This window comes from Camelina sativa, chromosome 14 (assembly GCF_000633955.1).
Source record: "Camelina sativa cultivar DH55 chromosome 14, Cs, whole genome shotgun sequence".
NCBI lineage: Eukaryota > Viridiplantae > Streptophyta > Magnoliopsida > Brassicales > Brassicaceae > Camelina > Camelina sativa.
In genome coordinates this window covers 22,662,629-22,676,764 of record NC_025698.1, presented here as the reverse complement: position 1 = coordinate 22,676,764, position 14,136 = coordinate 22,662,629, and the positions used below count along the sequence as shown (strand labels likewise).

Here is a 14,136-nt window from a genome sequence, read left to right as displayed (position 1 = left end):
TCTAAAAAAAATATTTTTCAGTGGAAGAATGTGAAGAAGTTGACGAGAAAGAAGAATAAAAAGAGTATAACGAAGAATTAGACGGTAAAAGTAACAATGACAATTACCCCAAAATTTGACAATGACAAGAAAGAATATGAAGAATAAGAAAACATTGAATAAAAACACGAAAACATAGGTGGTAGCGATCAATTAAATATGAAAACGAGTTAAATTCATGATTATAAAATTGTTTCGTTTTTCTTGGTGGTCAAAGAAAATGGTTTAGGATATGTGAGGTCATCAGTTTGATTTTGTCTCGCCTGGACGTCAAGTTAAATTTATGATTTTTTTTATCAGATTTGATTTTATAACACAACTGATTTTTGTATTTTAAAAAATTGTGTATCTGAAATTTATTTTTTTCCTTAGTACTAATTTTAATTTTTTTTTATGAGATAATATTTTATTACTGTAATCAATCATATATAATTTTTATCAAAATATATCAAATAAACCCACGCGTAGTGTGGGTTCAAAACTTATTATACTTAAAAAATGTATATATAAATGTGGTATGACCTCACATATCCTACCATGCATGCTGCTGCGTTTGAGGGCGAAGACAAACGATAGATAGCGCGTTATGCGTCTGTTTTAGATAATACGCAATGTTTCTGTTTCTGTTTCTTTATTATTATTTATTTAATTTCTTTGTTTGGTTTGTTTTAAAACCTTTAAAAACGTTTCCGCAATGTCTTTTTTTTTGTTGTTGTTAAAAGGCATTCTATTTAAAAGCATAAGAAATAAAAGTTTACAGGGCTAAGAGCCCATTGTTGGAAGCCCAACTGAAATAGAGTGAAAAACAAACTCTTATCTAACCCACTTAGTTACAAAGAAACCAGAATTGAACCGAAATACTTAGAAACGAACCAGAAATACGGTTGGGGAGTAAACCCGCTTCTAACCACTTTTGATGCCATCAATGATTGGGGATGGAACTTTGGTGAGATCGCGATGCCAATACTGAAATTAGGGTTCCTCGAATGATAGTACATTCATCGCCGATACACCAGTAAACCAAAGGAGCGTCAACTATGCTGAAAGCGATGGATTGGAGTCACGAAAGCTAAGTGCTCTGTTTCGTACCAGAGTATCAATTTGTCGAAGTAAAAGGTCCGCTGATTTGAAACTGTTGCTATGGAGGCGTTGGTTTCTCTCTGCCCACAAGGAGTAGATCGTTGCTTGCCAGGAGATGAGGAGAAGCTTCTTTGCCACACGTTAGCCACGGAAGTTGATAAGGCTGTGGATCGTACCTGCCCAAGTTTGAGATGGGTTGAGTGAGCATCGTCGAGAGATTTTGCTCCAGATCGACCAGCTGAAAGGGCATTGAAATAGTAGGTGGTCACGGCTCTCATCATCTGAAGCACAAAGCAAACACGAAGGATCAACTTGGATACCCCAGTTAGAGAGCCTGTCTCGAGTGGGGCATCTGTTCAACATAAATAACCAGGTAAGAAAACTATGTTTAGGAATTCTTCCTGAAAACCAGACAATCTTATGCCACACTACAATCGGAAGCTTTTCCTTAATCGCCAAATAAATCTTCCCAGTATTGTGACCATCTTTAATTTGATCATCAACCCACCAATGAACTGTGTCAGGGTCCTTTGTTAGTCGGATGTTTGAGAGTTCAATCTGAATGTTGACTTGAGTTTCTGATCTAGCCGGCGGAAGTCTCCAACCCCCATTCCTCCATAGGTCCGCAATTAGAGTGCCCTTGTGGATGCCCATACATCCTTCGCCTTGCAGATAAGTCAACATTTTTCCAAACTTGCACCAATTATCACTCAAAAAACGACAACTCCTCCCATTCCCCAGCTTCATCTTTATCCATGGGTACACCTCCTCCCTGACTTTTAACAACTTGTTTGCTAACCAAGAATGTTTGGCTTTTGTCTTGTAGGTCCAGAAGTTGCTCAAACTACCTGAGAGAACAGCATCCTTGAACTATGCCACCCACACCGAACCCGATCTAAAAAAGATCAACCAGATAAGTTCAACAGGCAAGCTCTGTTCCATAGACTCAACTCTCGAATGCCTAATCCTCCTTCTTTTTTGTCATTTACCACAGTACTCCAAGCAACACGAGCCGAGTGATGTCCTTCAGTGGTTCCCTTCCATAAGAACGCTCCACAAAGAGAATTGAGGGTGTTAATGCAACGCTTGGGAAGTACCAGGGCAGAGCACCAAAAGTTAGATATTCCAGCTATAACCGTATTCAAAAACTGGAGCCGGCCTGCAAAAGAGAGGGTTTTGGTTGACCAAGCGTTTAGTTTTCCTTTAACCCGTTGTATGAGAGGTGCACAATCCAAGAGGGTAAGCTTTTTTGTACAGAGGGGAACACCTAAGTAACGGATTGGTAGTTGACCATGGCTAATTCCAGTTTCAACTTTAATCTGGTTAATTTCAGATTCAAAGAACCCTGATGTAAAGAAACTTGTCTTAGGCAAACTGATGGCTAAACCCGAGGCTTTTTCAAACTCTGCCAATACTTCCAACACATTTTTTACTGAGGTAATTGATCCATCAACAAACATAAGGAGATCATCAGCAAAACAAAGGTGAGTTAGCTTTAAATTCCGACAATTGTGATGATATTTAATCTTTCCTTATTCTGTAGCTTTATCCAGCATCACTGAGACACAGTTCATGACAAGAACAAAAAGGTAAGGTGAGAGGGGATCACCTTGCCTTAGACCTCTTCTACCTTTAAAATAACCATGGACGTTTCCGTTGAAACCCACTGAGAAAGAAGGCGTGCAGACACAAGCTTGGAGCCACCTAAGGTAAAGTTCTGGAATCTCTATGGCCCTAAGGCAACTAAACACGAACTCCCACCTAACAGAATCAAAAGCCTTTGCTATGTCCACCTTTAAAGTTATTTTCTTAGGTCCTTTTTCTTTATGGTATCCATTTACTAATTCTACAGCCAACAAAGTGTTTTCAACCAATAATCTACCCTTTATGAATGCAGTTTGATTCTTCTGTACCAAGTCAGGGAGAATAGGCTTAAGTCTACTGACAATGAGTTTAGAGATCACCTTATAGAGGGTGTTTAAGCAAGAGATAGGTCGGAATTCAGAGACCATAGAGGCACCAGGGAACTTCGGGATAAGCGCAAGGATTGTAGCATTAACCGCAGAGGGGAGAAAATCTGTTTGAAAAAAGATCAGGATGCTTGAGGTAACCTCAGAACCCACTATTCCCCAAGCAGCTTTATGGAAAGCTGAAGTAAAACCATCAGGGCCAGGGCCCTTGTTTGCATTTAGTTTGAACACCACATTCATAATTTCTTCCGCTGATGGAATTTTTACCATTGTTTGCTTTTGTTCCTGAGGGAAATGGTAGGAGATCAAGCTCTGAATCCAAGGGATGCTGACGACAACCGTACTCATAGTGGAAGGGCCAAGTATGGATTGGAAGTGACTAACCGCCATTCGACTCATTTCCACAGGATCATCTACCAAAGTAACTGAAGGTAATGCAAACGACCTTATAGCACTAAATCCATTCCTGAGCTGAGTCATTCGATGGAAGTAGTTAGTGTTCAAATCTCCTTCTTTCATCCAGTTAACACGAGATCTTTGTCTGAAATAAGCTTCTTCAATTTGCCTAAGAAATTCCCATTTAGAACATAACTCTCTTTCTTGTTGATACAGGTCAGTGGAAGGGGTTGCCAAGGCTTGAACCTGCACAGATTGAAGCAAAAGGTTAGTCTCCCTCACTCTATTTTGAATATCTGAGAAGTTCTCTCTCGCTAAAGTTTTTAACTCTCGTTTTAGTGTTTTTTGTTTAGCGCTAAGGGTAGACAAACTTGTTTCCAAGGAATTTGCATTTCCGGTCAGAGTCCATGCAGTGCTAACGGTGGGAAGGAATTGGGGATGGGTAATTAAAAAGTTGAAAAATTTGAAGGGTTTGGATCCATCACAAGGGAGGGGGGTATCGAGGTTTAGAAGACAGGGAGTGTGGTCAGATATCTTAGGAGCAAGGAAGGAGACAATACTATTGGGGTACAATGCAAGCCAATGATTATTAACGAGAACTCTATCTAACTTCTTTGCTGTAGGATTTAACGGGTTTTTATTCGACCATGTGTAGAGAGAACCCCGATATCACAAGTCAATAAGCTCCATTTGCAACAGATAGTCCCGCATTTCTATCATTCTTGAAGTCAGATGATTCACAACATGGTTTGAGTGCTCAGCCGGGTGTAGGATTTGATTGAAGTCTCCTCCAACCAGCCACGGGAATGAGTCAAGCGCATACCATTGTTGAAGATTGATAAGATCACACCAGAGGTCAGTGCGTTCTCCACCAATGTTTGGAGCATAGACAGTTGTGAAGTAAAAATGGTGCCCTCCTTGAATAGTTATTTCGGTTGTTATCGTATGCTTGGACTGATACATTACCGTTACAGTGGCAGGAAGTTTCCAAATGATTACTATCCGTCCATCTTCATCAAAGCTGTGATTAGACATGTAATTCCAACCAGGACAGGTAAGATTCATGATTCTGTTCAAATTGGGTTCCTTTATGTGGGTTTCAATAAGAGCACCAAAAAGAGGCTTGTGAGTCGCAAGCCAAGTAGAGAAAGGACGATGTTTGTCCAAAGTATTCAAGCCACAAACATTCCAAAAAAATGGTTTTATATACATTTGGATAAAGAGGGGGGGTTAACAGGTAGGAGGCTCCTCTCCCTTAGTAGAGAGAGTCACCTCAGTAAAAGGGGTTTGGACAGTATTCGATCCAGTGATGGAGTTAGAAGATATTATAATAGAGAAAAAGGGTGGAGAGGATAGGGCAGAAGAATTGGATCCATCTGAGGGTGGAGGGTGTGGAAGAGTTTTGTGGGCTTCAGGTAAGGTGGCTAAGACATCAAAAGGATTATTATTTTCAAAGTTTTTTGGTATCAATGGAGGAGAAGAGCAATCCATTGAGGAGGGAGAGTGAGGAGGGTGGGTGAGGGGTAAGACAGGTTGAGATGGTTTAAGAGTATCAACAGGGAGGATTGAAGGTTGCGGTTTGGCAGGGGGAACAAGATCAGCAGCAGTGGAGGGGACTTGATCAGAGTTAGTGACATTCATAGCAGTGGAGGGAACATGAACAGTGGAGGTAACTTGAACAGTGTAGGGGACTTGAGCACCATTAATGGCACTCGAAGCAGGATTGGAGGGTGATCGGGGAGTAGCTGAGGAAGAGGCCCCACCTTCTTAAGGAGAGGAATTGGGGGGAGAGTTAGTGGAGTGATCTTTTCCCTTGCTTTCCTTAGGTATGTAAACTGACTCTTTGATCCCTTTACCTTTGTCCTTTTTATCTGTCTTTTTCTGGGTCCAAGTTGGTGTAACACTCGGGCCGAATCTAACGACATGGCCAATTTCATTGCAGTGAGAGCATGTGGGTGGGATCCAGGGATACTCAACCTCAATGGTGATTATTTCACCACTTTCTCTTTGTATCTCAACTGAAGAAGGTAGTCGTTCATTTAGATTCCTTTCTACTTTGACATGGGTCTCCGTGAGACTGACAAGATTTCGTGTAAATTCATCCATTTCTTTCGGCTCACCAACAAGTCCAGCAACTAAACTGATATCTTTTTGATGCATCATATCAAATGGCATGCCTTTTAGATGGGCCCAGATGGGGATGGCATTGAGATCAGGGTTGGCTCCACCAGCAGAATCCCATTGAGCTACTAAGAACATATATTCACCAATGTACCCAAGTTCCTTTTCTAGTACCTTTGTACGTATATAGTCATTAGGGAGCCGTACCAGCATTGAGTTATTGGCATGATTAAGGTGAACTTCCAAACGCTGGCCTCTACCCCACATGTGACTCAGGACACTTTGAATGTGTTTGTAAGCCGGGAGCCTACCTTTAAATTTTTCAATAATGAAGTCTTTATGCATTGCAGCTCCTTCATGGAACACTGCATCAGGGATAACAATTATGGGCTTCCCATCCGGAGAGAGCTCAACAGGTGCTAATCTCGAGAGCGTTCTGTCTGAGATTTTCTTTAGTTTTTGCGCCAGTGTGGGGATTCAGGCTAGAAGAAACAACAGGAGGAAGCAAGACTTGAGATTCGGTTTGTAGACTTGGGGTCGAGGGGGTAGAGACAATTGGAGCTGCAATTGCAGACTCAGGCTCAGGAGTTGAGGAGACCTCCATCATGTCTTGGGAGATGACTGCAGGGATTGATGGATTTGAGACAGAGTAGTTCACCAAAGAGCCTACCTGGTGCGTTGTTACTGCTGATTGTGGAGGTAAGACTCGCCGAGTTACTTTCGGCGGCATTTTAGCAAGGAGGCCATCAGTTTGAGCTAATGTTTTCCTGACAGGTACTGTAGCCAGGTTTTCAGATCTAGGGTTTTGGGACAAAGTTTGGTTATATACTTTTAGTATCGCTTGCGCCTGGGCATTGACAACCACATGAGTAGATTTATGATGCACGGGAAGGGCTAAGACCACTATCTCAGGCTCAATGTAAGCAGTTTGAGGTGAGTGTTGGGGTGGGGAGGAGGGGAAGAGGAGTGGGGAGGGAATCGGCTAAGGAAACGATGGGAATCGGGTCAGGAGGGTCTGGAGGAAAGGGAGGGGGACAGTTAGGACTATCTTCAGCCATGGCTAAAACAGGGTTTTAGCCGGAAACGCAATTCTCAGGGAACCAGCGGTTCGCCGTTAACATTTTTTTTGCGTTTCCGCAATGTCTTTTATTAAATTTCATACGTCATACTCCTAAGCCTACAATATTCGTTCTCATAAAAATAACCTACAGTATATTAATGTAGAAAATAAAATAAAAGGGGAAGAAACACTATAAAGAAGAGTCTTGTATATAATAAGAGTCCTATTATATATATGTAACAATATCGTGAATAATCTACATAACTGTATATATAAAAAAAAAGCCTCATGATCGAATTAATACAATTAAAAACTTTCCGATATTCAATCATGCAGCAAGAAAATATTGTTCATCTTTGTTAAAAGTGTCAACAAAATTATGATCTTAATTTCGATGTAACAATGGAACAAATGCAATATCATCTCAAAAAGAATTACTCTTAAACGTGAACAACAAGAAAACTGAACCAAGGTTTCCCTAGGCAGCAGAACCTCCGACTCAGACGCAGAGACATAAATTAGGATGTTCTTAGAGAAAAGCATGAAAACCGCAATGGGAAATTAGGAAATTATCTCCACCAAAAATAAAACCCTTTGCTCACCAAGTCTTGGTTTGAAGCAATTTTTTTTATATATATATTTTGGTTGTGTAGTTGGAATAAGGAAACAAATTTATCTTGCTAAGAAATTTTGACCGCAAAGTAGCAAACAGTTATACGGAAAAAACTGGATTGTAAAATTAAACTACACAATTTAATATAAGCACTGATAATTGGGAATGAAGGATTGACCTTGCGTGCCCACCAAGTTTGATGCCTATATATACATTGACCTTGCGTGCCCACCAAGTTGATGCCTATATATGCATTGGGAATCTCTTTATCTCACACTCACTCTCTTTTTCTTTCTCGATCACACACATACTCACTTCTCCGGCTTCTCTACACGCCCGCTTTCCTCCGATTCCGGTTCCTCAGATTTTACGGAACGCAGGACAAATGAGTGAATCTACTAGAGTTTGTCTTAGTCACATTGCTAGTGCAATTCGATGCTTACCATCAAAAACAGCTACTACTATTTGGTTTAATATACACATATCTTAATTTATAAATACATATCGTGGTCAGTGAGATTAGTTTATTATATACATATCTACGAATTTTGGTCGGTAGGATTAGTACATTTCTTTTTGCTAGGGGTAGGATTAGTACATTACAATTTACAAACCTTGATTTCGTTTTTAAAAAGATATATATATATATATATATATATATATATATATAATATCATTGTTTGATTCTTTTCATCATTGTATTCATTCATTCTCCCATAATATTATTTTTAAACTCGTTACAGTCTTCAATAATAATAATAATAATAATAATAATAATAATAATAATAATAATAATAATAATACCTCATTTGTTTGATATTTCTACATTTAAATATATATTTTTTATATTCCAAATTATCGTATAAAGAAATCTAAATTAATACTAAGATCCATCAGAAATTGGATGTTCTTTTATACACATACATATGTTTTTGTGTAATTGCTTAGGTAGAGAGAAATGTTTAATCAGTGTAATCAGGTTCATGTTCTTGAAGCGACCTCCAAGAATGTTCTTAGCAAAATGTTCATAAGTATCCATAATATACTTGGGCTCAGGAGGATCTATATATTAATTTCTAGAAAAACAAATCTCAATTTTGGAAAGTCTATGCTATGTCCGATCACAATTTTTCCTACAAATAAACCAAAGGGTTAGTTTAGTTTTAGTGATTACATCAAAATGTAAAGAGAGAGACATAGACAAACCGTTGATATATTCAAAGATCTCGCTGGAGGCGTGGAGGAATGTTTTTGCTTGACATAGCGTGCGCGTGAGCTTGATATTGTCATTTAAATCTTCAACCTTAGAATTTGTACCAATAGAATGATTACTAATAGAATTTGTAAGTACTAGTAACATATCAAAATTTCTTAAAATTTATTTAAATGGATAACTACTTATGGATGCAATATTTTGATAATCCATTATGTATCAATTATGTGGACAAATAGTCTATTTCATATTGAAGATATGGTTAAATAAATTTCTAAATTACATAAATGTTAAGGACTTTAGCTTTGAGAAAAAAAAATTCCTAACGCTAATTTGGAAATACTTAACCAAATGTGAACCAGCTTAAATATTGAATGTGTTATATCTCTGTATCGAACTGATATATGGGTATCCAAAAATATTTGAAACACAAATATACATACTTAGGCCATGAATGTTTACAAGTTTTTAAGTAGTTTTTAGATTTTAGATTTTGGTTTATGGTTTTTAGATTTTGTGTTAAAAATTTATTAAAAAAAGAAAAAAAAAGAATTTAAGTCACGCTTAAAAATGAAAAACTAGTAAAACATAGATTTTGGTTTTTCTTTGAAAATTACCAAAAACCAACAAAATCTGGATTCTCTAATTTTTAGGAAATCCAATTTTTGTATAATCTTGATTGGCTTTAAAGTAGATTTTTGAAAAATCTAAAACCAAAAACACTTTTAAAATTTACAGCCATTCAAGGCCTTGCTTTTACAAATTTTCTCTTAAATAAATTTTGTTTAAAAATTAAATATTTTAGTTACTTTTTTTTTGTTGTTAAGCAGTAGTATTTATTGTTTGGTGTTTTATTAAGGATCATTTAATAGACGGATTTATTATCCTCTTTTAAATTTTCAACCACAGATTTATTATTATTCATAAATATTTGATTAAGAGGTACAAACAGAATCAGTACTCCCATCTGTATTATTTGCTCATAAAAAAAAGATTAAATTGAAGATTTTTTCAAAGAGAGATTTATTAAATCAGTGTATCTTTCTTTCCCATGTGTTGTTTGCTCGTGAAAAACAAATTAATAAAATATACTTTACAGAAGATTACAATATTATTATTATCTTAATTATTATTATTTTAGAAGTTTTGAAACGGTAACAGATCAAATAAAAAACATTAAATTAAAAAAAAAAATTGAAAGATGTCACAGCCGCGGAGTCGTTGAAGGCTAAATAAAAATCTAACCAACCCCATTGAGATTGAGAGCACTCCTATTAGCTCTTTTTACCCAAAAACCATCCATGAATCCTTCTTCTCATCATCATCATCATCGTCATCGTCTTCATCACCCTCGCCGACCTCACTCTGGATTCCGATTCTCTAATCTCCGTCCCTAGTTTCACCTTCCTCTTCGCTTCTTCCGGCGATGAAAGCGGCTCTTCTTACCGGAGAAGCCAGAGCTTGGAGGTATTAGGGTTTTCTTTTTCCGTGCAACGGCGGTGACGAAATTTTTCTTGGTTTTTACCGTCAAGAAATTCGATGGCGGAAGAGAATCGTAGGGATCGAGGTGTTTCGTCTACGGTTGCGATTCCGTCTGGTTTGAACCGGATCAAAACTCGGTTAGCTTCGTCAGGTCCTAGGCCTGAAGATTTCTCCGATAAGCCTCCGTTTAATCGTAATCAGAAGAGTATTGTTCCTCGTGGACATGGTAGAACCACTAGCTCTTCCAAACAAGGTTTTGATTTGAAGATTCTTTCATTTCATACTAATTCATTTTGCAGGTTTTTTTTAAGTTAGAATCGTTTTGGTTTGTATGGTCAGTTAGGAAATCAGAATTTTCACATGAGCATTCATAGTAGAAACAGTTTGTTGTTATCTCGGTTACAGAAAGAAGAAAATGAGAGATGTGGTTTTGGATATTAGAAAAGTGATTGAAAACCCCCTAAAAATGATATTTAGATTCACATATCATAGTTGATAAAATTTCTTGCTGGTGATCACTCCTCACAAGTGTCGTCGTTAACTCTTTGTTTTAGGAACAAAATTGTCAAGATGGCTCGCTTCGTATAAACCCAAGTATTCTTGTCACCCTCCAAAATATGTTTGCTCGAGCAGTGAGGTAAATTGTGCTTTTGCTTTTGTTCAATTGGGGACGTCATTGGCTTTGAATTAACCGCCTCGTTTTGGTGACAGGATGCCAAGTTAAAAGTCAAGAACTCTTGTAAAGTAGAAGAGAGGATGGTTAAGGTATCTGAAACTGCCCTTCCCTCTTCCAAGTCTATGGGTATAAAGAGCTTTTCCCATGAGTTAGGGCCAAGGGGTGGTGTTCAAACTCCTTATCCTCGTCCGCACAGCTACAACGATTTGAAGGTACTACAACGATCTTAACTTGTAGACTTTTCTTTTACTGAGTTTTAAAATTGTCACAAGATATTGCTATACAAATTGTCTCAAAGTTGGGTTCTGTTTCCTAAAATTTAAGGAATTTGCAGTAAAATCTGTGTGCCATAAGGCTAGTGTAATGACTCGTTTTGTTGGGGTCTAATTATGTTAGTTGGTTGTATCTTATGATTGCAATGATATTCAGGAACTTCTGGGCTCACTTCACTCAAGATTTGATGTTGCTAAGGAGACTGTGGATAAGAAGCTGAATGACTTTGTCATAGATGTGAAAGAGGCTATAGAGAAAATGGATCCATCATGTCCTGAAGATCGAGAAATGGTAGAGGAGTTACTTAACTTGGCTCGAGCCTGTATGGAGATGACATCTGCCCAACTTCGTGCTACTTGTGAATCTATTGTCCAAGACTTGACTAGGAAAAGGAAACAGTGCCAAGCAGGACTTGTGAAGTGGTTGTTTTCTCAGTTGCTTTTTATATTGACTCACTGTACAAGAGTTGTGATGTTTCAGAAGGAGACTGAGCCAATTGATGAGAGTTCCTTCCGTAAATTTAAGGAATGTTTAGATAGAATCCCTGCTTTGGAAACAGATTGGGCTACTCCTAGAGTTGATGATTCTGGTTCTGGTTATCCTAAATATCAAAGGAATGAAGATGGAAAAAAGTTCAAGAGACAGGACAAAGAATCTTTGGAGTCAGAGACAGCTTTCGGTTCTGCCATAGCAGTTGAAAATAGCAATAATGCTGATAGGGAAGGTTATGCAGCTGCTAAACAGGTTTTTCCATCGCAGAAACCCGAATATGATAGTAAAGTGGTAGAACAAAGATTTTATTCAAGCGATGAGTCTGAAGATAAGATGCCAAATGAGCCTGGAAAAGAGTTAGGTGGATCTGATTATGTAATATGCAGGATATGCGAGGAGGAAGTTCCTCTCTCACATCTGGAACCGCACTCTTACATATGTGCGTACGCAGATAAATGTGAAATAAATTGTTTGGATGTCGATGAGCGCCTTTTGAAACTTGAGGAGATACTGGAACAGATAATTGATTCACGAAGTTTAAATTCCTTCACTCAAGCTGGTGGCCTGGAAAACTCTGTTTTGCAGAAATCTGGAGTTGCATCTGAAGGTTGTTCTCCCAAGATGAATGAATGGCGGAATAAAGGTGTAGAGGGAATGTTTGAGGATCTGCATGAGATGGACACTGCCTTCATAGATGAGTCTAGCACATATCCTATTAACCTGAAGAGCCATGTAGGGGCCAAACTTTGCCATCATGGCACTTCATCATCAACAGGTAGCATCACGTCAGTATCTTCAACAAATACCCCCAGAACAAGTCACTTTGACTCCTATTGGCTAGAGCGGCATTGTCCAGAGCAAGAGGATCTTCAACTGGTTAGTTATATGTTTCCACTATATTCTCTGTTTAGGCAGATTAGAGATCAGGTATTGGTTTTATGTTATATGTTGCTGTTCTAGTTTGCTACTGTGCCTTACAATATCCATTCTTATATATTGAAGTACGCCTGCTCAGTTTTGGAAATTAAACATTTAGAAGCAAAACATATTCGAGCTTTTTTTTTTCATCTTGCAGATGATGGACCTTTCTGATATTGCCCGCTGTGGAGCAAGCACAGATCTCTCGAAAGAGGGGTCCTGTGACTATCTGATGGCCTGCATGCAAGACATACAAGCTGTCTTAAAGCAGGGCAAGCTCAAAGCACTTGTGATAGATACTTTTGGGGGGCGGATCGAGAAACTTCTCTGGTAAATTCACTGTGTTATGGAATAGTTAACTACTGTACTCGTTCTATAGGTTTTATTAACACTCATATTACCTGCAGCGAGAAATATATATATGCTCGTGAATTGACTGCCGATAAAAGTTCAGCGGGTAACGTAAAAGAAAGTGAAGATGTCTTGGAGCATGCAGTAGCTACTCCACACTTACTGCTGAAAGATAGGATAAGTATCGATGACTTTGAGATTATCAAACCAATAAGTAGAGGTGCCTTTGGTAAAGTCTTTCTTGCACGCAAAAGAACAACAGGAGACTTTTTTGCAATAAAGGTAGATGCATTTTGTTTTTGCTTTGTTGCAGATTGATATGATGTTTATTTAGCCTTGCGTAGTTTCTATGCGCAGTGTTTTGAACCATATAATTTAATGACAAGAATAACATGTAAATATAGTTAAATAGTAGCTTTCTCTTTTCCAATTTTAGACAGCCTAGTCGTTGGTGTCATATTGTTCAAACCTCTCATAATGACAATACTCGTAAGAGGGAATTCTTAGTTATAGTATCTTGGCTCCCTATGTTGTATTAAAATTGCTCATTGTTATGCGAAGTCAGCTTGTCCATGTGCTAATCTTATTTAGCTCATATACAGGTACTCAAAAAGCTGGATATGATAAGGAAAAACGACATCGAGAGGATACTGCAAGAGCGAAATATACTAATAACTGTCAGATACCCCTTTCTGGTAAATGTTGTACTTCTTTGCTACTGTCCAACTATAATATTCTTTCAAAGGCTGAACATCTGATCTTATAAATGCAGGTTCGATTCTTTTATTCATTCACCTGCAGAGATAACCTCTACTTGGTAATGGAATATCTTAATGGTGGTGATCTATACTCTCTGCTCCAAAAAGTTGGGTGCCTTGACGAGGAAATTGCTCGTATTTACATCGCGGAACTGGTAAGTGGAAGGCTTCATATACATGTAATACCAAAATTTTTTTTTGATTCTTTAAGAAACAGTTAACATTTATTTCAGGTTCTTGCATTGGAGTACCTCCATTCTCAGAAAATTGTGCACCGTGATTTAAAGCCTGATAACCTGTTAATCGCCTATAATGGGCACATCAAGGTCTGTTATTTAAGCTCTCGCTTACCTAATATGTTCTTGTGGCCAAATGTTTTTTCCTTAATGCATGCAAAAAGTGAAAGATGTCCTTCTTTACTTTATCAAAAGGAGAGTTATATGCAGCCAAATTTGCAAACATAGATTGTTCTCCTTACGCTTGTAAAAAATATGAAAATAACCATATGCAAATATTGTTTTCCCTTTCGGTTGTTGAAGTACTTTGTTTTACAACCTAACTTATTATTATTTTTGTTACCAGCTAACAGACTTTGGGCTTTCAAAGATTGGTCTTATAAACAACACAATTGATTTATCTGGCCATGGGTCAGATGTATCTCCAAGAATAAGTTCTCATCATTTCCAGAAGAACC

General features: G+C 38.0%; 1 protein-coding gene and 1 long non-coding RNA gene across 9 annotated transcripts in view; both read left to right on the top strand.

Annotated features, from left to right (window-relative positions):
- On the top strand, positions 1,007-6,911 carry LOC104742203. 8 transcript variants are annotated; one of them, XR_760473.2, is made up of 14 exons: positions 1,007-1,492; positions 1,644-2,358; positions 2,453-2,556; positions 2,663-2,828; positions 3,017-3,225; positions 3,391-3,520; positions 3,702-3,752; positions 3,839-4,052; positions 4,141-4,340; positions 4,460-4,539; positions 5,072-5,311; positions 5,428-5,840; positions 5,957-6,305; positions 6,381-6,911. It is a non-coding gene; the product is annotated as an uncharacterized LOC104742203 (long non-coding RNA). The 8 variants fall into 8 exon arrangements; XR_002035187.1 differs by having other exon boundaries at positions 4,460-5,311; positions 5,428-5,512; positions 5,670-5,840; XR_002035188.1 differs by having other exon boundaries at positions 2,489-2,556; positions 4,460-5,311.
- LOC104742202 (probable serine/threonine protein kinase IRE4) overlaps positions 9,698-14,136 on the top strand; it is an 8,130-nt gene continuing 3,691 nt past the window's right edge. The window contains exons 1-9 of the mRNA XM_010463172.2: positions 9,698-10,227; positions 10,529-10,611; positions 10,686-10,862; positions 11,080-12,291; positions 12,491-12,663; positions 12,741-12,966; positions 13,287-13,379; positions 13,457-13,597; positions 13,676-13,768. Of these exons, the coding sequence (XP_010461474.1) occupies positions 10,032-10,227; positions 10,529-10,611; positions 10,686-10,862; positions 11,080-12,291; positions 12,491-12,663; positions 12,741-12,966; positions 13,287-13,379; positions 13,457-13,597; positions 13,676-13,768 (2,394 nt within the window). The 5' untranslated portion in view covers positions 9,698-10,031. The remainder of the gene's footprint in view (positions 10,228-10,528; positions 10,612-10,685; positions 10,863-11,079; positions 12,292-12,490; positions 12,664-12,740; positions 12,967-13,286; positions 13,380-13,456; positions 13,598-13,675; positions 13,769-14,136) is intronic.